At 34.2% G+C, this 26,105-nt stretch overlaps 2 protein-coding genes across 3 annotated transcripts in view; both read left to right on the top strand.

Annotated features, from left to right (window-relative positions):
* Nucleotides 1-679: 679 nt before the first annotated feature.
* LOC144436819 (uncharacterized) lies at nucleotides 680-25,549 on the top strand. Its single transcript, XM_078125677.1, has 14 exons — nucleotides 680-795; nucleotides 2,041-2,169; nucleotides 2,622-2,768; nucleotides 4,605-4,736; nucleotides 6,227-6,538; nucleotides 12,608-12,859; nucleotides 13,868-13,999; nucleotides 18,554-18,700; nucleotides 19,191-19,319; nucleotides 20,003-20,158; nucleotides 21,397-21,687; nucleotides 22,936-23,268; nucleotides 24,224-24,299; nucleotides 25,408-25,549. The coding sequence occupies exons 2-14, from the start codon at nucleotides 2,055-2,057 to the stop codon at nucleotides 25,547-25,549; spliced, it is 2,364 nt and encodes a 787-aa protein (XP_077981803.1). The 5' UTR covers nucleotides 680-795; nucleotides 2,041-2,054.
* Nucleotides 23,140-26,105, top strand: part of LOC144436302 (receptor-type tyrosine-protein phosphatase mu-like) — a 142,264-nt gene continuing 139,298 nt past the window's right edge. For both annotated transcript variants that reach the window (XM_078125054.1, XM_078125055.1), the window contains exons 1-3: nucleotides 23,140-23,268; nucleotides 24,224-24,294; nucleotides 25,408-25,660. In XM_078125054.1, the coding sequence (XP_077981180.1) occupies nucleotides 25,549-25,660 (112 nt within the window). In that variant the 5' untranslated portion in view covers nucleotides 23,140-23,268; nucleotides 24,224-24,294; nucleotides 25,408-25,548. The remainder of the gene's footprint in view (nucleotides 23,269-24,223; nucleotides 24,295-25,407; nucleotides 25,661-26,105) is intronic.

Genomic DNA, 26,105 nt, shown 5'->3' with positions numbered 1-26,105 from the left:
GTTTCCTTTATATTTGCTTACAGGTAACATAAAGCAAGGAAAGTAACCACATCTTTTCGATGTTCATATCACTTTTACTGAGTGATGATTGTTGTAGCTGTTACAACAATTGACGATCTACTTCATAACTACAACTAATAAAATTATCATTCACGGAGACTCCATTCGTGATGTCATGCCTGTATTTGGTGTACACAGACTATCAAAAGCCTTGACCTTTGACCTTGGTTGCCAACCATTACGTTTTAAGAATATTTTGCATATTGTACACATGTTGTAGTAATTAAGTGTGGCCAATGAAAACAATATATTTGCAAAGTAAGAGACCAGGAGCAAAATGCATATCTTTAATCAATTAGTACCATTAATATATTACTATGATTTCGGGGCCAGAGTAAATTTAAAACAAGCAGTTTATATATTAGCCAGATAGACAAAAAGTATTTAACTGATGTGTCTGCTACAAAGACTTCTTGACACTTCAAAGAGCTTGAATTTTCACACATAAAAAGACATTGTTTTACCCATGGTATGTAAGATTGTGATATTTTATAAAACGTTTTACATAATGAAAGTGATACACATTAAAATATGCAGATCCTGTTTCATCTTGAAAATATAACCTCGTTAATGTTTGCCTATATTCAGCATGTGGTAGAAATAAATGGGGAGCAGAGTGTGACATAGTGTGTTCAAAGGACAAACCTGATTCTTGCAAAGGAAAGCTGTTCTGTGTTGCTGAACCATATGGCTGTTCCTGTAGTACATCATATACAGGGCTGGACTGTAACGCAGGTAAAAATAGCGCTTTAATATAATGTCACTAAATAAGGCCAGGCTTAACTTCTCAAGTGCCGAATCTAATTATACTAAAGCCGACACAAGTATATATTTAAATACGACGCAGAATAGACTTCGAACCTAATCTGTTGGATACAATACGACGTCAAACAGCAGATGGCGGAATTATGTACAACGGTATGACACACTATGGGTGTCAAATCATATTTTAGAGCGCACACGATCGTTGTCGATACACAAATCATGCAAAGGAAAACGTTATCGGTATAGTACTAATTTAGTATTTAAAATAATTCCAACACGAGAATGGTGCAGGACCTTGACGTATGTATGCACAACCATATTTTTAAGATGACATTACTGCGCATGACACGCACATTGAATTATGGTTATTTTGTATCAGATTTAACGGGACAAAAGTTAGACACTTATCGCGCGTCGCACTTACATGTGTCGTTCATTTCGGCAGACTGTATACCAAATCGGATTTTGAGATTTGGCACATGAGAAGTTCGACGTCTGTATTAGGCCTAAGTAAACTTAGGCCAGGAATAAACGTCGAACTTCTCATGTGCCTAATATAATTAATCAAAGCCAACAGGCAGATATTTAAATATGGTGCATAAATAGACGTCGAACACAATTATGTCAAATTTAATACGAAAACGAAGAGCTTGGAGGACTTAATTGCCTATGACACGTTTATGGGGTCAAATCATATGGCAGATTACACGACATCGTTGATACACAAAACCATGCAAAGAAAGAAATTCACGATATAGTGCTACTTTAGCATTTGTAAAGTAGGTGAAATTAATTTCAATACGAAAATGATGCACGATCTTGACGTTATCCCCATATTTTTAGGATGACATAACTGAGCATTACACACACAATAATCGTGGTTATTTTGCACTAGATTGAACACGGCAAAAGTGTAACTCATGCCAAGTTGAATTCCAATGCCAATACATACACATTTATTTGCAAGAAGTCGAAAAGAAACAAATTTGACATATCAAGCCAGGAAAAGGAATTAGTTAAGTCGACAAAGTGAACTCCTGGTTGGACCATGGAAATCGTTTGTGAAAAATAGTCGCATTTGTGACAAAAAGAAATCATATACAGTAATATTATGTATTGCAAAACATTTATTTATCAATCATCTCAATAAATCTTTTTATTCGTGGATTGGTATTCAGTCACACATCATGAAATTCAATTAATTAATATTTACAGTCTGTCCAAATGGTATGTATGGTGCTGGATGTACACAGACATGTCACTGTATATCAGGATGCAATAAAGCCAAAGGATGCCCAGCGGATAGTACCTGTGAGGAAGGATGGAGTGGAACCTATTGCAATAGTAAGTATATATATATATATATATATATATATATATATATATATATATATATATATATATATATATATATATATATATATATATATATATATATATATATATATGTCGAATTTATTATGACTACTGTGAATATCATTCTCATCTATTAACATTTAACCATATCTCCATGAAATTGAGTTTACGAACGTTTGTTAAATTATGTAAATAATGCCTATGAAAAAGTGAATCTCAAGTATAACAGAGGTTAGAAACCTTGTCCCATTTGAAGACACTAACTCATAGCTATCATAAACACGATTCAAATGAAAATAGTTAGCTTCCTTCACACGATATAAGTTGTGTGTTAAACCCTCATTTTATTGCCATGCAAAATATAGATATAAAGTGTGTTTAATCAATGTCACATTCTAAAGGAGTTTCGGATTGATGGTTTATATCACCTATCTTTTCAGGACCTGATACATGTCCTAGTGGTATGTATGGGGATCTGTGTAACTACAACTGTCACTGTAAAGACAATGCAGCATGTAATAAGGATACAGGTGTCTGTCCGAATGGACAATGTGCTCCTGGTTGGAGAGGAGATGACTGTCAAGACGGTATGTCTAGCATATGACTTGTATAGCTAATTACAATTAATGTCCATAATAAATGGAATATCTTTGGGAATCAAAACTATAGGACTATAACACTTCTAGATTCACCACTCAAATAACATACCTGAATTTCTTCAATAAATAAAGCTAATGGCCAGTTTTCAGGCAGGGACGAATAAAGTGTTAAATATTATGATCGCTTTTGTTGGCAAAGAAGACGAAAAAACAATAACACTATATCTCAAGCCACTTGATATAAATTGTCGTATTCATAGCATGGACTATGTTGAATTGTGTGTGCTCCCTGACGACATTTCTCAAATGTATTTAATGTTATTCATTTTTACCTCCCGTAAGGGTACGGGAGGAATTAAAAGGGGGTATGTGTGTCTGTCTGTCTGTCTGTCTGTCTGTCTGTCTGTCTGTCTGTCTGTCTGTCTGTCTGTCTGTCTGGCTGTGTCATCATTTTCTAAAAATCGGCTGGCTCAATTGTAATGAAATTTAGGATATATAATCTTTAGGGTAATAGCTAGACCTGATTAGGTTTTGAGCCAGATCTGTTAATTGTTAATCAGAGAAATTTGCATATTAATGAAATCAACTAATTACATAATATCTTAAGACTGCATACTTCAATTTCAATATAATTTAGTATATTCGTTAAACATAACAACATACATTTGTCCTATAAAGTTCGTTGATGTATCTTACAGCGTTAATGAATAATGTTCATAATTAATTATTTTTGGTAATTAGGCTATATCTTAAGAATATATACTTCAAATTCAACATAATTTAGTACATACGTTAACCATAAGAAAACACATATGTCCTATCAAGTTTGATGATGCACCGTACAGTGTTAATGAATAATTTGCATAATTAAAGATTGTCGGTAATTAGGCTATATCTTAAGTATGCATACTTCAATTCCAATGTAATTCGGTAAACACGTTAACCATAACAATCACATATGTCTTGTAAAGCTTGTTGGTGTACCTTTCAGTGTTAATGAATAATTTGCATAATTAATGATATCATACACTCTAACATACATTAACCTAAGAAAGCAAGCTTGTCCAAAAAACAAAGCCTGTTACCATAGTTTTTTTTAGTTTAATGAGTTATTTGCATAATTAGTGATTCCCTTACGGGAGGCATTCAGTTTAAATCTGTTAATAAGATACATTGATAACATTAATATTAACATTAATGAATGCAAAATAAAATGAAAGTGAAGGTTTTGTCACTACAGTAATTAACATTTATTATGACGCTTGCAACTGTTGTCATCCATGCATATATTAATACTACTCATTAGATGCAATAGCATAGATATATCTTTTGAGCTAACAGTCGCCAAGTAATTACTATATATGCTATAATGTATACGGGTATATGCTATAGTTACAATACTCAGCATTTCCACGTGGTTATAATTTCACACCACAAACAAAGAAGCTGTATACATACCAAACATTCATACTAGATTTTACCCGTATTGTACCAACACTTGTATCACAAAATGAGAAATCTGTTGTGGTTAGACAAAGAACGCAAGGGATATACTTTGTTTATATATTTACAGTCTTACCAATTAATAAATACGGTATTAGATGCACACAGTCGTGTCTAACTGCATGTAACTGAAATATGTTATTATGCCCGTTGAAGTGCAAAGACGTTAATTGCACTCGTTGAATTTGCCTACAAATTACCGATCAACGTATTTCCAAGCATGTATTTGTGAATATTCTCAATAAATGCATTTATTTCTTGTCGTGGGTGGCATATAGTAAAACATATGAGATGGTATTATCGATTAATTTCGATGCACAGGTTGTCCAGATGGTATGTATGGTGCTGGATGTACACAGACATGTCATTGCACATCAGGGTGTAAAAAAACCACAGGATGTCCAGCTGTTAGTACCTGTAAATCAGGATGGACTGGGCCTTATTGCAATTATAGTAAGTGTATACGTTGTCAAATATCCAACTAATAATGTTCATAGATTTAGAATTTAAAACAGTTGAACCTCCATGTGAACGGCTTCAAAAGAAACTTTATAGAAACCTATTAGAAAATGAATTTTTAATAGACCTTAAAAACCATGCTTCACCCATTGAGACACCAAGTCCTAGCTCTTGAATGTATAATTCATGAAAGAAGAGACATTCAGGCCCCCTTCCTAAGTCTCATCTTGTATTATAAGCCGGAGCTTAACTTATATCTTTTGAAAATGTAAGACATGTCAAATAAACACAAAATTGTTATATAATCAAACACAATCAATGTTACTTTTACACCATAAAGCTCACAGAGTGATTCCACACACTAATACAAATACGAGCCACGGGTAAGTATTTGTAGTCCACGGAATTGTACGCGGAGTAAAATGCCATAAAACTAACATTTGTTTAAGAGATTATGGATTTGCCAAATTGATATGACTCATTTTCTGTTTTGGCAAATTTCGGGCGATCTCTTAGGTAGAATAACATTTTCGACTTCTCTGAATCCAATAGTCAAGCTGATTTCATATTTGATGCGTGTCTATATTCCATAGATGGAGTCTATTCAGATTTGTTAATACCGAGTTTATTTGTGATTTTGTTCGTTTTGGGCACCTTATGCAGGTAATTTGTCATTAGATTATCGTTAGCTGGAAGAAATTGAACTCTACCATGATGAACAACAACTGTAGTATTGAACAGGTTTACCACTCATAGAAAAATAAAAATAAATTACTTATGAAGCCATAAGTGATGATGAGAGATATATTGTGTAGGGAAGATTTTGGGATTGTAGGTGATGACAACCTTGGAACAAAACAATATGTGTTGTTAATGGTTATTGTTATTCATAGTATAGTTGAACTGTTTCTAGACAATCCTAATTAATGCAAGATAAGATATTCACCTTGATCATCTCCTGCACCATTTATGTAACTGTTTTCTAATTTCTTTTTTAAAGTTGAGCTATTTCAGCCACTAGGTTGCTTTCTGAGTTTTGCACTTAATTAGTGTTTACGCGTCAAGTAATAGATTTAGTTTTTTTTTTCTAAATTGAGTTTAGTCCCTATTTGAAATTTGCAAGTTTGGTTATTTTGTATCATCACCAAGTTATTGACCAATACCTATTGTTCTCACATTGTATAATTTAGGGGCCGAGCGGTAGAAAAACTGGAGGTTCCTGACTTTAATAAAATGTGCATAAATCAAAAAAGAACAAAGGCACATAATAAGTATATGACATCATTCAAATTTCATTATTTTGCTTTTAATGAAGTTAATATCCTTGGGGTATGACGCTTGGACTACAAGTCAGACGGGGTAACACAAACACATGATATGATTGGCATTGTGTTGATACCCACCATCTTAACTCCCTTACCAACTAGGAATGTACTTGTCCTTTAAAGTGCAAGCTCAATTATATATGTGTAATTTTCTTATAGATGCAAGACTGGACATCACTTTCTTCAATCTTTTTGCCGAACCAACAAGTTCAAATACTAACCCCGTCATTGGAGGATACTCAGGAGGTGATGATGTAACAAGTGTGGGTAACAGTTTTACATATGGTAGAGTAATAGATACAGGGACAGGTACTGATTTACCCGATAGCAGTTCTCAAGTAAACACGTATACATTTACAAGAAGACTTTACTTGGGTGATGGTAATGAAAGACCTGGCGTGTATTATTGTGAAGCCACTACTGACACTGGAGAAACAGAAATATTACATACTGTGGTAATACGATCAGACGGTAAGGAGCACATTACACATCGTGTCACCATGTTTTGTCCTGTCACAATTGTACTCACTTGGGAAGTTATGTAAAAAAACTACCATAGTTTCTATGATCACCATAGCACCACGAAGTTACGTGTATATCAAATAAAGCAAATGTCGGCAGTACTTTACAAGAGCACGATATATGCTATGGAAATGTTATTATTTTAATCAATATAATTGATATAATTACACATGTTTTTTTTTTACAAAGCTATATTACATATGGGGTATTGATAAATCGAAGTGAGAGCCATATAATTAACAAAGACACATTACATAATATTTTCACTCCGTATACATCTGTAATTACTAAAGACAATAATTTCGTAGTAAATAGTATGGTTATTGCTTCACACATTTCTTCTTCACATTATATATTTCTAGAAATCTACATTTTAAATATTACCAACATATTTCGCTGTGAAAATTTACCATTATCTAAAGATATGTGATTTTTTGTACCGAATAATAAAGGATACGAGAAAGTCGATAGAAGGGATGTTACATTATATCCTGTGGAAATTCAATTTTGATGCACATTCACAATCAATGCCTTCAGTAACATTAGTAACGCATGTTTGTGACGTGCGCCCCATTGTTTTCCTTATACACAACGTGGGTGGTCTAAATCTACTTGTGCAAAATTCAGTCAGCGGAAGGAAGCTGTTCATGGCATTTCACTAATTTTCAAATTTACCATCATTTCTATTTTGCCAGGCTACTACTGTGGGCTCCGTCTGTCCATCCGTCAGCAATACATCATTTCTTAAAGATGCAATATCTAATTTCTTTCAAAACTCACACAAATAGAACATATCACATAAGACATATGCAAGTCGACATGTTTTGAATATATGCAAATTTGACCGCATGGTGGCCATATTTGCAGATAAAAATCAATATTTACTGCATAACTAAAAAACTACACAGACACTCCATTCAAGTCTCTACCTCTTTTATATCCAATTTAAAGATAGCTTGCATACCTTGACCTTTGACCTTGATGGCCAATTATCAAAATCAAGCCGATACCTAGTCTATCTGCTAGACCTCAGATGTTCTTCCGATAGAATACGACACACGACCGAACATCGCTATCGATGATGGAACATCCAAGGTCTAGCAAATGTCATCAGGATATAAATAACTGCCAATCAGAGAGCCGCATTAGCGACAAGCACAAACAGAGGACAATAGCAAATTTTTCATGCATATTCATATTAAGGAGGGGCTTCTAAAAATAACCATCAATGCGTTAACTGCAATGTGTGAATGACAAAGTCTACACACTCATCAAACTCACAATTACCATAAACCGATAAGACAGTAATGACATAAGTGTGTTTGTCAACAGCTGCATGTAGAGATTGAATATATTAAAGTATATATATATATATATATATATATATATATATATATATATATATATATATATATATATATATATATATATATATATATATATATATATATATATATATATATGCATACATGGCCCAACCCACCGCTTAATGTAATCTCAATGGAATGTCCGGTCAGAAAATAACATTTGCTAGACTGTTGGGGCAAGCCCTCACTGTGAACTTCGTTCGCTTATAGTATCGAAAGAAAGCCTGAACGTCTAGCAGCAAGACTAGCCAATACCTGACTATAAGACACATTGTATTATTTACACATTGCCCATTTCCGTTAAATCATGCATACAAGTAATACCGAAGAAAAGAACTATACACAAGCATTAATTTTGGTCCTCATATCACTTTGACTAATGGCAGCCATATTTGTGGTTAAAATCATGTATGTACTGTATAACTCAAAAACTATGTAGAGACTTCATTCAAGTGTCTACCCCGCATTACCAGATGCAAGCTATCGTTGGAGACATTAGAGAGGTTTAGATGCGCGTACTTACGTGTGTTCTATACGTGTAGCGTCATAGTCACGTGATTCGAAGCAACTCAGCCGTTCTGTATCAAACGACGCTACGTCAAAATGGCGATCTACACGTATCTGTAAATACGTGTTGAGTTTTTGTCATTTTCTTCGATTTAAAGGCGTATTTGTTATATCAAAGTTCGGAAGCGTAACGTTAAACTAATTGTTTGGTTTTTGGTTTGGGTAGTTGCAGGAAAAATGGCAAAACTACGGACAAATTTAGAAAACAAAGACGTGTCTGGCCTTCTGGAAAGAAGATGTCAACGCGCGCATTAACTTTCCACTGTTTTTCACGTTTGTGTTTAGAACGCATAACTAAACACAATTTTGTACGCGTCATTACTTGTACGCCTGCACGATCATGCTCCCGTAGGCGTACGCGTCCGAACGTGTATCTAAACCTCTCTAATGACCATTGAGCTTGATCCTCATGGTAAATTATTATAGTCGGGTGGCTTAACACCAGTTTTGAGGATCATTGTTACACGCCGGATAGCATCAAATTTGGCATGAATGTTCCTTAGGTCCTACTGATTGATTTTAGAAGGGGAGCCCTCTTGAATATTTACATATATTTGCATAAATTGGTAAAATTATAAGTGGCCACAACACCCTTGAGAAATCCCATGTTTTTCAGAAATAAGGCACCAAAAAACGAGCAAATGTGACATTCACGTTCTTTGAAACCTACTTTTGATTTTATTATCGGAGTTCGGTTGAATATTTACCTACATTTGCATAAATCACTGATTTTCAAAATGACCAGAATCAACCTGGAACAATTCCATGTTACAGAGAAATAACTTACTTAAAGACACCAAATTTGGAACGGGTGTTCCATAGGACCTAATAACAAAATTAGCCTTAAGTGCCGGTGTGAAAACATGCATTAATTTGCATAAATCAGAAAAACACTATCAAACACATATTTCTGTGAAATAAATTAATTTGCACAAATTCATGCTGAATTAAGAGCGCAAAATGTTTTTTTTTATATGATTCTTGATAATGACCAAGAATAGAAGCCCAAATATTTACGCAAATGTGCAAAAATCAGAAAATTCAAAACGTTTTGGTACACTTTTAAAAAAGCCTTAGTCTGGTAAATAACATGCTTTTATCAGCTCAATCATGTAACACATGGCTCTTATCATAATATAACTACAATGCCCATTACTGAAAATGGTATTTGCCCCTTATATTACAAAAATGATGTGATGGAAGAAGAATTCAGAATTCAGAGCTCTTTTGATAAGCGCAATGGGAGAATGTTACTGTCTTGGAAAGCTAATGATTGTAAGAATAAACACTGTATAACTTCACAATTTTACTGTAAATACTCACAAGAATGTATAGAAAAGTTTAGTGTCGATGTCAAGATGCCCTCTGACTTCACTAATGTATGCATGTGCTCTTCTTTCAGAAACTAATTATGACAGCAATCTCTGCTGTAGTGAATGTGTTAAATATTGAGAACTTCCAAAATTACTTTTTTGCCATTCTGGTAATATAAGCTCAGACAACAATTTTCAACATAAGAATTATACTTATGTTACTAAAACTTCTCTTTACATCGGTACTGAGGAATAACATTTGTTAAAGTACCTTATTTACTAGGAATATGAGATTTTTCCAATGTGATAGCATATAGTTGTCTTTTACTGATTTATGCAAACGTACACAAATATTTAGGGACTATGCTAAGCTATTATCATTAAATAGATCTTAATGAACACTCACGTCTGATTGTTTTTTCTTCCAATGTTAAATTTTGCAGAAATATGATATTTTTTAAAGTGATGGCAGCCATTTTTAATTTGACTGATATTTGCAAATGTATTCACTTTTTCAGGAGGGCTTCTAGGCTACAATCAATCAGTAGGTGCTGAGGAACAATCATGCCAAATTTGGCGCCTTTATGAAATTATGTTCATGAATTATAGGTGTTCTCAATCACAAGAATGGCCATTGTGAATGTTATTGATATACATAAACATATGCAAATATTTTTAAAAAGCATCCAAGATAAAATCAGTAAATAGATCTCCAGCATGATTCATGCCAAAATTAATGCCTTTTAGTAAGTAATTTTGCTGAAACATATTATTTGTCATGGCTGATGGTGGCCTTTTTAATTGTTTCTGATGTATGCAAACTTATGCAAATATTCAAGAGGGCTTCAATCTAAAATCAATAAGTAGGTCCTTAGGAACACATGCCAAATTTGGTGCTTTTATCCGGCATGTAACAAAAAAGTTGCTAAGCCACGTGAGTATTAAGATCAAGCCAATTCCTTCCTACTATCAAAGACACATTGTAGTGTGTACACATTGCCAGTTTCTTTTAAATAATGTTTACAAATAATATGGAAGAACGGAACTATACACCTATACACAAGCATTATTATTGGTGCTAATGTAATTTTCACCGAATGCCAGTCGTATTTGAAGTAAGAAATAAATATATTACTGCATAACTGAAAAATTTAAATACATCGACATCTCTCACCCCATAGATTCACATGTAAGCTTTCTTGTACAAGTGACTATTGACCTTTACTTTGACCTACAGGGTAGACCATCAAAAAATTAAGCCATTACTACTATTTTGTCGCAATTATGTGTGGCTAATATCTTTTAGATCAAGTCTATAGATAATGCAGAACCAGGTAAACATATACATTCATTATTCTGGTACTCATAGCATATTTGTAGTGAACATTCATGATTTACTACATAGCTCAAAATCGTCAATACATAGAGACTACATTCAAGTGTCTACCCCGTACTAATATTTTGGGCCTTTGTTTTCTCTGTATGCTACGTAGATTAAGGCGGAACTGGTAACCCTAAACTATATACGAAATTTGTAATTCTAACATTTATTTAGCTTGTTGTTGTGAAAACACCAACAATATACGAAAGACTGGAAACTTTACATATACGTACTTGACCCGAGAAATGTACTAACTGCAGTGAAGAAGGTGGCGTGCCAACGAAACCTCACTGTGCTGTCTGAGAAGAAATGAAAAACATACAGAAAATACTGAAAATTTCGAATGCCATTTACCTTTCTCTTTAAATTTAATAGTAGGTAAACCAAAGTCAGTGAAACAAACATATGTAACATCACGGACATGAGTAGGAGAGAGAAATACAAAACCATGGGGATATAAGAAAGAACAGAATTAGGAAGTACGACATCAGGTTTAATTGATATTTCACTACACTGCATCAAAAATATAACCAAGTGACTATTCGCTTTTTGACCTCCATCCAGGTCGCATAAGAACAGTTGCCAAATAACGGAACAACACATGATCATGACGGGAACCGAGAAAAAATACGATTAAGATGGATTAACTGTGTATAAGTCATACCTTTCTCTCTTTTAAGTGAGGTTGGTGATACCATGATATTTTCGAGGCAGTGTTACTTATGAGCAAAATGGTTGTCGGGACCTGTCAGTAAAATACTGTGTATAATAATCTATGTGGAAAGGTGTATGAAAAATACTTTACTGTGATCGACATAGATAGAAGACACCCATTCTCAGACTCGGCCACAGTGTCTTCGGAGGATATACGTTAAAGGGCTACAACGAAAAGGCTGGTTTCGTTCTACTTGTTTTATAATTAGTTTATGTTCAGTGAGTCACAAAATGGACACTTTATTCACTCTACATTATACAACTTCTCTAGTGAAAAAAACGTATTGAAATTAGCCATAATCTACCCTCTGCACAATACAGTAGGTGATTCTGGGACTGGAGCCCAAAATGCTGATGTCACGAGTGTCCTTAATTATCAGTCTGTGTACTATAATATTTTAGTCAATCTGTCTATTAACCTACCTAATCAACATGTAAGGTAAAGCAATAGAAGCCAATAATCTTGGTGACAGCAGCATAAAGTAATTTGGTTGCATTAAAAGAATTCCCTGCCTAAGTGTATAGGACAGTTTATTGGAGGTCGCGCAGTCGAGAGTGTTGACAATGGCTTTCTTTAACCCACTATACATTTGCTTAAAGTACCTAGGACGAAAACAACATTGCCTTTGTTTCCTCTAATTATGCTGATACGTCTTGTCATGATTGTTAATTTTAGCTGAGATAAAACCAGAAAGACATACCACGACAGTCAGCTGGGGAGAACCTGTAACATTGTCAATGACAACTGATATACAACATTCATCACTGAAATGGAAACATAATGGCCATGATATATCAGAATGGAATGGTCGTAACAGTATAACCATAACATATGCAGTGACTAATGATAGAGGAGTCTATGAATGTTACAGTAGTGAAAGTCAACGAAGAAATGGAAAGCATGGGATATTGAGACTCATAGTAAGCGGTAGGTACTCTTCTTCTAATACATTGCATTAACACACAACTAAGCTGGATTGCTAGTCTACTCCACTCTACTCTACTCTACTCTACACTACTCTATACATATTATTTACCAAAACTATGTTGTTGTTTTTTTTTATAAATATAGCAAAACATTTTGAATTTTCTGATTTTTGCACGTCTATGTAAATATTTAGGGTTCTTTTCTTGGTCATTATCAAGAATAGATCAAAAGAAACATTTTGTGTCCTTAATTCAGTGTGAAATTTTGTACATTAAGCTTCTTCACAGAAATATGTATTTAATAGTGACCACTTTTTCAAATGGGTTCTTAGGCTAAATCTGTGATTAGGTCCTATTGAACACTCAGTCCAAATTTGGTGTCTTTAAGTTAGTTATCTCTCTGTAACATCTCTGTTCCAGGTTAATTTTGGCCATTTTGAAAAATCACAAAAATCAAATGTATGCAAATATTCAACATTCCTCCGCGACAAAAATTAAAAGTAGATTCCTAAGACATTGAATATCAAATTTGGTGTCTTATTTCCAAGAAACATGGGATTTCTCAAGGGTGTTGGTGACCATTTCTAATGCAACTGATTTATGCAAATGATAGCAAATATTCAAGAAGTCTCCTAAGTTAAAAGCAATAAGTAGGTCGTTAGGAACTCTCATGCTAAATGTGTTGCTTTTATCTGGCGTGTAACAATAATCCGCAAAACTGGTGTTAAGCAACCTGACTATATAACTGAAGTAGAATTTTGCCACCTTGGTGTGTCATGAAAATATTTATCATTCCATTTCTTGGTCAAGAAATTGACTTGCGCATCATGTATACCGTGTTGCATTACACATTGTTCTGAGCATGAAGCACAGTCATGCTATGGTAACAATGATTTCTGTCAATCTATTTCGTTCAGCAAAAGACATTTTCAACAATGGCTTTATAGTTGTATTCAGCATTTTCCAAAAATTGACCTTGGCTATTTACTCCTCTACGTTGTTTTCCCAGCGTGTCCAAATGGTAAATATGGTGAAAACTGTCAGTTATCATGTCCAACCTGTTATAATGGAGGAGTATGTAATGCTACCATAGGTGAATGTATATGTCCACCTGGGTTTAAAGGAGATAATTGTCAAACTGGTAAGTATAATATTATGTATTGGATATGATACGGCAAGTATGATACATTATTGTGTCAAAGGACGAATGTAGAAAGAAACGAATAGACAAATACGTTAGCGATTGATAATCGATGAACTTGGTCTCATGGATGAGACATTTGCGTTTACTTTGAAATTTAAAAAAATAAAATGAATGAATAAATGCACGAGAATATATATATATATATATATATATATATATATATATATATATATATATATATATATATATATATATATATATATATATATATATATGTAACCAGGCAGCACCCCTCTATGATGACGCACTCAAAGCAAGTGGCTATAAAGACAGCCTTGCTTACACAGATAGAATTGACACCATCAAGAGACGGAGAAATAGGAAACGTAATGTCATCTGGTTTAATCCCCCATACAGTCAAAACGTAAGCAATAACGTCGGGAGATATTTCCTTCAACTTCTTGGCCGTCACTTCCCTAAGGAGCACAAGTTACATAAAATTTTCACAAAGGGGAATGGGAAAGTGAGCTACAGTTGTATGAATAACATGGCTTCCATCATCAAAGCTCACAATACTATGATCCTTAAACGCGGAAATGAAGCTCCCATAGGGACATGCAACTGTCGTGATAAATCAACTTGCCCGCTTGATGGGAAATGCCGATCAGATAATATCGTCTACAGGGCCCAGGTCAAAATAAACAACAGTGATACCAAATCCTACATTGGCTCAACAGAAAACAGCTTCAAAACGCGTTACGGCAACCACAAGTGTTCTTTCGCCAATAACAAATATGGAAATTGTACTGAACTTTCAAAGTGTGTCTGGAAAATAAAGGAGTCGGGCCACCAGTATTCCATCAACTGGGCTATCATTGCCCATGCAGCCGCCTACTCTAATGCAACAAAAAGGTGCAACCTGTGTCTTACAGAGAAGATGTTTATCATCAGTGCAAATAATTCAGGACTCCTTAATAAACGATCAGAACTGATTTCAAAGTGCCGCCATGAAAACAAATACATTCTTTCATTCCACCATGTCAAACCTCAACGCGCATCACATCCGGGTACCAGTTCTTCTGGGAGTTCGAATTCAATCACTTGAATTTCCGTTAAAATTTAGTCGTCCGAAGATCGCATTCAAGCGTGAAACTCTGAGTAACGGCTCCGTACCATAACTTGTGTATTTTGTGTAATACAGCTCTACTTCTCAGTATTGAGCACTTTTCCTTCAGTTTATGACTTACCTCTTACACTGAATTAGTATATATATATATATATATATATATATATATATATATATATATATATGTGTGTGTGTGTGTGTGTGTGTGTGTGTGTGTGTGTGTGTGTGTGTGTGTGTGTGCATAAAAGTGCTCAATACGGTTAGTAGAGCGAATTATATACAGGTTTTGAAAATATGAACAAAATTACATGCTATTGACTCTACATAACTGTTTCGTGAGGTTTGTATTCTTCACTCATCAGGGGTATATATATATATATATATATATATATATATATATATATATATATATATATATATATATATATATATATATATATATTTATATATATATATATTTATATATATATATATATATATATATATATATATATGTTATATTTATATATATGTATGTATATAACGAAATGTCGCCATCAAGGCAAATACTCCCTCGCCAGCTAAAATTTGATTAGCAATTAATCTGAAATGAGATGATGATGATGATGATGATGATGATGATGATGATGATGATGATGATGATGATGATGATGATGATGATGATGGTGGTGGTGGTGGTGGGGGTGGTGATGGGGGTGGTGGTAGACAAAATCAGCTGTACTGAGTGAAGTGTCGCAATGACAACATCATACAGCTATTGGTGATCCAAGGGAGAGAATAGAGATTGATATGGTGAAAACGTTGGATGTTGATGACCTGTTCATAGTGGCACATTGTTGTAGGCTTATGGTATCATGAACCTCGTGGAGGTCATCCACTTTGTTAGTCTGAAAATTGTGAAAGGCACTGATACAGTATCATAAGAACAGGTGTTAGACGAAAAGACATGTACAAAAGATGATATAAAAACCTTCAAATCCTCAAAGTCATTGGTATCCAGGAGGAGTCAGAATGCTAGTGAATCACTTTTGTTTGGTAGGTTTTCAAGGGTGTAAACTGTTCGCAGCTAGTTATCTGGTTGTTCATATAGTCTAAGGTAAAGGACAAATTGGTACAAAGCTAAAGAGAAGTTTTCTCTTGAGGATTTGCCTTACCCCTGCATAGGACACCTGTAATTGTCACATCAAAGTAGTTACGATTGATCACAATAAACTGCATAGTTAAGGGTTATTACGTTTTCAAATAGTTATCTAAGTGTTTGATGAGCAATTATGGTTTTTACGTCAAGTAAGGGGAGATTATATTATGCTGCTGTGTGTGGGGGACGGGTGGGGTGTCTGTCTGTCTGTCTGTCTGTCTGTCTATCTGTGAATACGATATCGCAAAAACAACTGAATCGATTCTAATGAAACTTGCTACACATCTTCCGTATGTTAATTACAAGAACTGATTAGATTTTGGTAAACATCAAATGAACATTAATTAAACCAAATATTTTGTATGCAAACTTCAAATTCATTGTAATTTGGCACATAAATCAACCATAACAAAGCACACATGTCCTCAAAAGCCTGTGGGTATACTTTTTAATTGTAATGCATAATGACTTTTAGTAATTAGGCTTTATCTTAAGAATGCAAGGGTCCAATTTCCAGATAATTTAGTACTTGTCTTGATAGTAAAGTGCATGTGTCATTTAAAGCTTGATGATGTAACTTATAAGCTAAATGGTTAATTAACATAATTAATGGATTTATTTCATAATTAGGCAATATGTTAACTATGCAAGCTTCAAATTTCATACAGTTCCATATAATGAATTTTCCAATTATGTGGTACATCAAGTATGATAGCTTTAACTATATATAGTTTTGCATTCCAACAATGTGGCAAAATCTATGGTTTTGCCCTTATGGGAGGTATTCAGTTTAAATCTCAACACTATGTGACAGAACTACCAGATTTAAACTGAATGCCTCCCGTAAGGGAATCACTAATTATGTAAATAACTCATTAAACTAAAAAACTATGGTAACAGGCTTTGTTTTTTGGACAAGCATGCTTTCTTAGGTTAATGTATGTAAGAGTGTATGATACTGCTTAATTACTGAATATCATTCATTATTCAAAATACTCATTAAAGGAAAAGTTGTAGCAACAAACTTCATAGGACAGGTGCGTATTATTCTGATGTACGTATCATATTATACGAAATTTGAAGCTTGCATTTTTAAGATACAACCTAGTTACCTAAAATCATTAATTATGCAAATTTTTCATTAAAACTAAGCTATATAAAAGATTTTATACGACATATCCGCTTTGTTGTGGTTAATGTTTGTACTAAATTGTATTGAAATTGAAGTATGCAGTCTTAAGATATAGCCTAATTACCGAAAATCATTAATTATGAAAATTATTCATTAACAATGTAAGGTACATCAACTAACTTTATAAGGCATACACAATTTGTTATGGTTAATGTATGTACTGCATTGTATTGAAATTGAAGTATGCAGTCGTAACATATAGCCTAATTACCAAGAATCATTAATTATGCAAATTATTCATTAACACAGAAAGGCACACTAACAAGCTTTACAGGACATAGGTGATTGTTATGGTTAACGTGTGTACTGAATTATATTGGAATTGAAGTATGTATTCTTAAGATATAGCCTAATTACCGAAAATCATTAATTATGCAAATTATTCATTAACACTGTACGGTGTGCATCAACAAACTTGATAGGACATATGTGTTTTCTTATGGTTAACGTATGTACTAAATTATGTTGAATTTGAAGTATGTATTCTTAAGATATAGCCTAATTACCAACAATATTTAATTATGCAAATCATTCATTAACGCCGTAAAATACATCAACGAATTTTATAGGACAAATATATGTTGTTATGTTGAACGAACATACTAAATTATATTGAAATTGAAGTATGCAGTCTTAAGATATTGCGTAATTAGTTGATTTCATTAATATGCAAATTTATCTAATTAAACATTAACAGATCTAGCTATTACCCTAAAGATTATATATCCCAAATTTCATTACAATTGAGTCAGCCGATTTTTAGAATATGATGACACAGACAAACAGACAGACAGACAGACACACACACAGACACACCTTCCCCTTTTAATAACTCCCGTACCCTTACGGGAGGTAAAAATGTATACCAGATGTAAAACTCAATTTCCTCAATGAGGATCGTTATTCCTTCATCCTTCATCATCGTCGTCGTATATACTAAATTATATTATATTTGAAGCATGTATTGTTAAGAACTTACAGGGCACGTACGTGTTGTTAATGTATTCACCGTGTCATGTGTAAGATGATACATTAACACATCGCGTTATTACCAGATATTGTTAATAATGGAAATGTATGTATCTCTGTGTTCAGCATGTGGTAAAGGTAATTGGGGAGCTGTGTGTGACAGAAAGTGTTCAAGCACCAACAATGATGCTTGCAGAGGAACGATGTTGTGTATAGCCGAACCATATGGTTGTTCCTGTAGTACATCATATACAGGTTTAGACTGTAAAGACGGTAAGGCATTATTTTACATTATATCATCACACTTGGAAAACTTATATTCAATGTCTTCATGTTTACAAGAGTCCCAAACACTGCTGTTTGGGACTCTTGTAAACATAAACTGCTACTTGATAAAACTTGATATTATGATGTTATGTCACCCTGTTGTAGGCAAGGACAGTTTTTTATATGCATAGTCCAAGACACTAACATGTGAGACAAGGTCAATCTGACTAGATATCTTACATGTGGCGAAAAAGCTTGTGAGTGTATTCACAAGGTATATCTATGTTGGTGCGTTCTTTCCCATGTCTCAAACAGTTCTATGTTTACCTGCATGTGAGAACTTCATTTGCTTTTCTTTTCACATTTTGATTCATTGCTAACACTTGAATAAATATTTGTTTGTAATCTATGGTTAGAATGAAACTCGCGGACCTCCCTAAAAAGTGATTACTTTGAAATACTTAAAATGACTTTAATTATATTTGTTGATTAACAGACTGTTCAACAGGGATGTATGGTGCTGGATGTACACAGACATGTCACTGTACATCAGGATGTAATGCAGCCACAGGATGTCCAGCTGGTAGTACCTGTAAATCAGGATGGAGTGGAACCTATTGCAATAGTAAGTACAAGTCGTGCAAATCACTATATATGTCGCTTTACTAAACTTGTTTTCTGAAAACCTAATCTGCTAAACGTGTAATTGCATCAAAAACTGTTGACATAACATTCCAATACCAGTTTTAGTTTTAGTTTGTTAAGTTGCAAAGTTTTAATTCTGTAGTGGTTAATAATTTGAACGAATTGCGTTTGTATCATTAAACATAATTACCATTGTATTGAAAAACACAATTATAATGTCCAAAACATGTCTGGTTAATAATTTCAAGTGACATCAAAACTGAACGTGGCACAATTACTTTGAATCATGTAAGAAATTGGTAGTGCACATGTCTCAAGTAAGTGTGTATGTTTCGAAATAGTTTTTACTACTTGTGTGCAAATTATCTTCGTACAAGCAAATATCGGCCCTTCTATATTTCATGAGTAATTGTTTACATGAAGTGGATATTTTTAGAAAATGATTACCGGCTACCACTTCCTTTAAACTGTATTATGACATATAGTCAAACGTAAATGGTAATTAACCATTGTATTCACATATATTATATTTCACAGTACCTCTCAGCACATCAAGGAAGTGCATTTGAATAGCTTTTTCAGATTTGGAAAGGTAGGGCTGGCAGCAAAGAACATGTTTCGCCATTTTATAGAAGTTGAAAACTGTAATATCATTCTTTTCAGTACCTGATAACTGTCCAGATGGTATGTACGGCGACCTTTGTAACTACAACTGTCACTGTAAAGACAATGCAGCATGTAATAGGTCTACGGGTGCCTGTTCGAGTACTGGATGTGCTCAAGGATGGACTTCTGCCATAAATAATGAATGCCAAGGAAGTAAGTTGAAATATGTGAATATATCATTTATTAAGTTGAACCACACACATAAATGGGACGGAAGTACAGATTTGGGACAGCCAGACATGCAAACGGGCATTTTGACAGTTAGACAGACAGCCAGACAGACAGACAGACAGACAGACAGACATACGTCTATTCATCACGCAATGTAATGTAATGTATGTATGTATGTATGTATATGTATGTATGTATGTATGTATGTATGTATGTATGTATGTATGTATGTATGTATGTATGTATGTATGTGTCTGTCTATATCTCTGTCTGAATGTACGTATGTACGTACACATACATACATAACAAAATTCATAATATGTATGTGTGTACAGACAGACAGACAGACAGACAGACAGACAGCCATGAATACATACATACATACATACATACATACATACATACATACATACCAACCTACCTACCTACCTACGTACGTACGTAATACATACATACATACATACATACATACATACATACATACATACATACATACATAAAAAATACATTAAAGCGAACACACCAGGACGCACACGGAATTCGCCAGCTGATGCGTTACCTCAGCTGGATAGAGAATTCTTGATAGTCTAATCTAATCTAATCTAAGATAATTTTCTTATATAGCGCATTCCATAAAAACTACCACAATTTGCTTTACAAAGCACAGAAACACGAGTACAAAAACAGAATCAAGCAAAAATCTTGTTGGGGAAATAGGTCTTATACCTGATTTAAATGCCTGGAATGTAGTGACACTGCATATACAACGGCAGAGCATTCCACAAGCGTGGGGAGCAAATTACATTTACATTTAGGGGACGTGGGTTCGACTCGTACACGTATTATATTTTTTTTCCTCAATTCCATTTCATTACGTACATACTTACATGCATATATACTAATTGCCAATGATCAATTGATATCCTTTTTGAGAAAGAATTGGGTCATCAATAAACGTGCTCTTATAAATACACGTTATAGATACGATCAAAATAGGTATCAAAATATCTATGTATTTTGTAGTCTTGCTGCTAGACGTTCGGGCTTTCTTTCGATACTATAAGCGAACGAAGTTCGCAGTGAGGGCTTGCCCGATGTTCCATCCTCGATAGCGATGTTCGGTCGTGTGTTGTATTGTATCGGAAGAACATCCGAGGTCTAGCAGATAGACTATGTATTTTGTAGATCGCTAATAATCCTCATTGTTTGATTTATTACAGAGCTCATTCCCAACATAGTTGGTTTCATGAATGTTAAAGTAAATCCAGATGAAAAAACTTATTTCATCTGTAAAAGCTATGGTATTCGCGAACCTGAGTCTAATGAAATCCAGATTCAACTTTCTGGGTCTTCATCATGGTTGCCTGCCAATGATATCCAAGAAGAGTCAAGTTACGTGTATGCTGCAAACTTTACTGGTGTTACAGTGAATGTAAATGATCGGTATACCTGTATGCTTCAGTTATCTCCATTTAACACAGTCATAAAAACAATAGTAGTAAGCGTGTATGGTAAGTTACAAGGACAGTGTGTGGAGATGCTTTCGAAATGTTAACTTTTAACACAGGGAACCCCATCCTCCCAATCACAGATCCAATGTCGGTGACAGTTGGACAGCACTTTCATCTATATTGAAGTGTAACCATATTACGTTCTTAATCCTGGTCTTGTTAGCGAGTTGACAGGTATTCGGCTTAATGGGCAAGGAAAGATAACCCGCGTCATAGAGTACAATCAAAACACTACATTCTTTATTGCTTCAAGTGGTACACTAACAGTTACAAGCAAAGGATAATGAGTAACCCAACCCCTTATTAATATTCTTATATGCTTATGTATAGCGATGCAATGGGATAGACAGGGCATATCTCACTTGAAGACGATTTTCTTTATTAATGCATAACTCTGGTGTGAATTTCATAGAGAGTGAATAGTCCATAATTTCTTCCTTCATGAAAGATGAGAAAGCATCAGACATGTAGCAAAATATATCAAAGATTTACCAAAGATATAATTAAATACTATCTTATAAGGTCATAAATTAGGTACTACCTGCATGCTGTAATTATAGACATGAGCTAGTGATGAGATGAGTTATATATTCATGTTTATAACACTGAAAAAGTCACATGAATACAGAAACATAACCCAAAACAATACATATTTGTGCTTGTGTGTTTACACTCATATAAACCCCGCGTTGCTACGTATAGTTTTTACTGTCGTTGTATTATAAACACTTTTCATTATTGAGTTATGTGTCTATACATGGCACTGTATATATCGTTGTATGTTTATGCATATGAGTACATTTGTTCAACTGCCTTTAATGTCCTCGTATTTTAAGAATTTTACATTATTGAGTTATGTATTTAGAAAAATATGCATGTATCTGTGTGTGTGTGTGTGTGTGTGTGTGTGTGTGTGTGTGTGTGTGTGAATGCTTTCATTCTGTATGTTCGTTGAGTTACATTATTTTGTTTTGAAATTTTACATATTTGTATCATATGTATGCGCTTTGAAAGTGTAGCTCATTATTGGTATCTGATGAAATAAATTTTATTCATTTCATTTATTTTACTTTAATTCAACTCTTTTCTTCAATAATCGAATGTGCACTGTTTTTAAATTCATTTTGCATATTTTCATCATTTATTTCATTTCATGTCCACTGTAGTTATTTCATTAATGGAATGTGCGATGTTTTTGAAAGTTGTGCTGATAGTACTAATTTGATATATTTATTGTATATATATTAGAACTGCCAAGATTTGCCTCAACCAATACCCCAACTGTGACTGTTGAAGCTACTAACGCAACTATTACCTGGCAGAAATGGATTGAATCAACTGACATAGGTGATGGACCAGTAGAGGCTTACAATGTGTACTACGAACAGTCAGGAGAAAATAATAACTGGACTATGCATCATAATATCGTTGTACAAGACCCTAGTAAGACAAGTTACAGTACAACCATTACTGGATTACAGTGGTCAACTAGTTATGATTTCACAGTGACTGTCAAGAGACCGGGACCAAAGGGAGAGGGAAGCAAAGACACCTTTACAACAAACATTACTTTATGTGGTGGTAAGTACCCATGTTTCTTTTTAAAATTGTCATATAAAGTAAGAAAACAACGGTTGCAATTTAGGTCAAGCAGTAAAAGTGTACTGACACTTTTGTAAAACACAGGTCTAGAATAACAAATTATGCTACAAGTGTTCAATTTATATCAACCGTAAACACTTTCACACGCTATTATAAGCTTAGCGTTTTAAAGTTGTAGACCTAGGAACTCTAAAACTTGAAGTGATGTGTGAAGCGTGTCTGAAGATTTCGCATTCCGTGTGCATCTCTCTCTCTCTCTCTCTCTCTCTCTCTCTCTCTCTCTCTCTCTCTCTCTCTCTCTCTCTCTCTCTCTCTCTCTCTCTCTCTCTCTCTCTCTCTCTCTCTCTCTCTCTCTCTCTCTCTCTCTCTGTCTGTCTCTCCACGCACACACCAAGACGATTAGCGCAATGTTTACTGAGCTGTCTATATATATATATACATATATATAACTCGTTGAGTATCAATCTGCTAAGACAGTGCTCTATACCGCAGTGGCAGAGCGAAAATATATATAAATTTCAAAGCTATTATTCAGCAGGTTTCGGTGGTAGAATTTGTTATAATAATTTGCAAATTAGCAATATCTCACAGCTGCGTTATTCACCAACAGAATTATAAGTAATACAGAACTGTTAGCTCAAATTATTATTTTTTTAACTTTTGTGTACATTATGTGACTATGTCTAATCTGATTAGTTTTTGTTTGGCATACATACATTTAAACCCTTTGCATGTTTAGAAATAAATTGATATAACCTTTTTAGTGTTCATGTATCTTATGGAAATGGTGTTGATGACAATAATTTACATATGAATGTTATAGAGATACATCACTATGTTATACATTTTAAGTATTATCTTTGTATATAAATAGAATAGTTTAGATTATGATCAAACACTTTCAATAAATATATTGTTCCATTTGCTATTACAGTTCCCGACCATGGGCCAATACTACGAAATGCTACCTCTTCGCAACCAAGGATTATCAGGATAGATATTGAGGTGAGGTGAAAGATAGAGAGAGGGAGAGAGAGAGAGAGAGAGAGAGAGAGAGAGAGAGAGAGAGAGAGAGAGAGAGAGAGAGAGAGAGAAGAGAGAGAGAGAGAGAAAATCTTTTTTATTTTATTATATTCATACTAACCTCCAAAGTGATTTAGTTTAAGACAAACAGTCATTCAGAAATTAATTTATCAATGTGGATGTGATACGTGTCTTAAGAGGACAAGATTTACCAGATTTAAAGTGGGTACCTTCCGTATTTTCATTCCTACACACAATAATTGTTGGAATGCAACAGAACATATGCGATTAGTTATGTTTGAAGTATGTATCAAATTTGATATAATTAGAAGAGTATTAATTAAGGAAAATTATCTTGTACAAATGACTCATTAAAACTAAAAGCTGCATCACACCACAACAGCTGAAGAGAAGCTGTACAGTATGCTATGGTTGATGGACGTAGTAAATGATATTGAATAAGAAATGTGCTAATTACTGAAAACCAATAATTATGCAAAAGACTCATTAAAACTATTACTCATTACATCAATAATATTCATGAGACATTTGTAACCTGCTTGTATCAAGCAGGGTACATGCATGTATCAAATTATACAGAATCTGTACTTTGCATTTTTGATATATAACCTAATTACTGAAAATCATTAATTATGCAAATGACTCATTAAAGCTAAAAGCTACATCAACAATCAAAACTAAAAGCTACAATAACTAGCCATTCAGGATATGGGCCCTTTGTTGAATTTGAAGCATGCATTTTGAGATATAGCCTAATTACCGAAAACCATTAATTATGCAAGTAACTCATTAGTATTCACTCATGGCATGTTTACAAAAACCTAATAACTTCTAGCCATTAGCCTAAAGAATATGTGCCTCAAAATTCGTTTTAATTGAGCCTGCCAATTTTGAACAAACAATGACACTGACAGACACCCCCCCCCCCACACACACACACACACTCTTACCATCCCTGAATTATGGAAATTGTAAAATTTTTTAAAATGGCTAACATTTGAAGTATTTTTGTTTTTCACACTGGTAACGTCGCTCTGTGGGTGATATTGATTCGAAATTATTCATCTTAAACAGGTGCCACAACCTCCAACGATCAAATGTAATCATGACGGGAAAAATGGCTACTTTGACAGGTTTGACATCAGGTATCGGGAGGAAAATAGTGGAGATGATTATGAGCAGACCAGCGAAAGGGATGGCACGCAGAGATCCTTAATGCTGACTAAATTAAGACCATACACAGAATATGAGGTGCAAGTTAGATTTATCAACAATAATGAGCCAAGTCCATGGAGTGTACTGGATACAGTAAGGACAGCTGAAGGTGGTAAGACATGTAATTATTTATACACTTGGGGTAAAGCATTTGATATTGGGGATTGAAGGAATTTTATTTTTAAAAAGCGGGAATTGTCACAGGCCAAACACTTGTAAATTGCAGCAAAGCATAGTATTGTAAAAGGTTCACACTATCTGTTGGCTAATGGCACCCCCATCCCAATAATAACATAACATTTCCATGTTGTCGATTTGTCTTGTCGACTATCCTCATCAGAATGACAGAGTTCATAGCTGACCAAGACAAATTAAGCGCACGTTGCTTCAAAGTTATGTTGAATTGCGTGTGCGTAATAACCAGTGTAAGTCATTTGATCTACCAAGTAGTGATTTTTATCATAGCTTTCAAGTTTGGTTTAAATGCTTGCCTTAATATGCGCGATTTGATTGGTTAACAATTTACTCGAAATAATTTATTCAAAAAGGAAAGCTGT

This window comes from Glandiceps talaboti, chromosome 6, assembly GCF_964340395.1.
Source record: "Glandiceps talaboti chromosome 6, keGlaTala1.1, whole genome shotgun sequence".
NCBI lineage: Eukaryota > Metazoa > Hemichordata > Enteropneusta > Spengelidae > Glandiceps > Glandiceps talaboti.
Note: the sequence above shows the minus strand (reverse complement) of the source record. Positions and strands in the feature narration are given on the sequence as shown.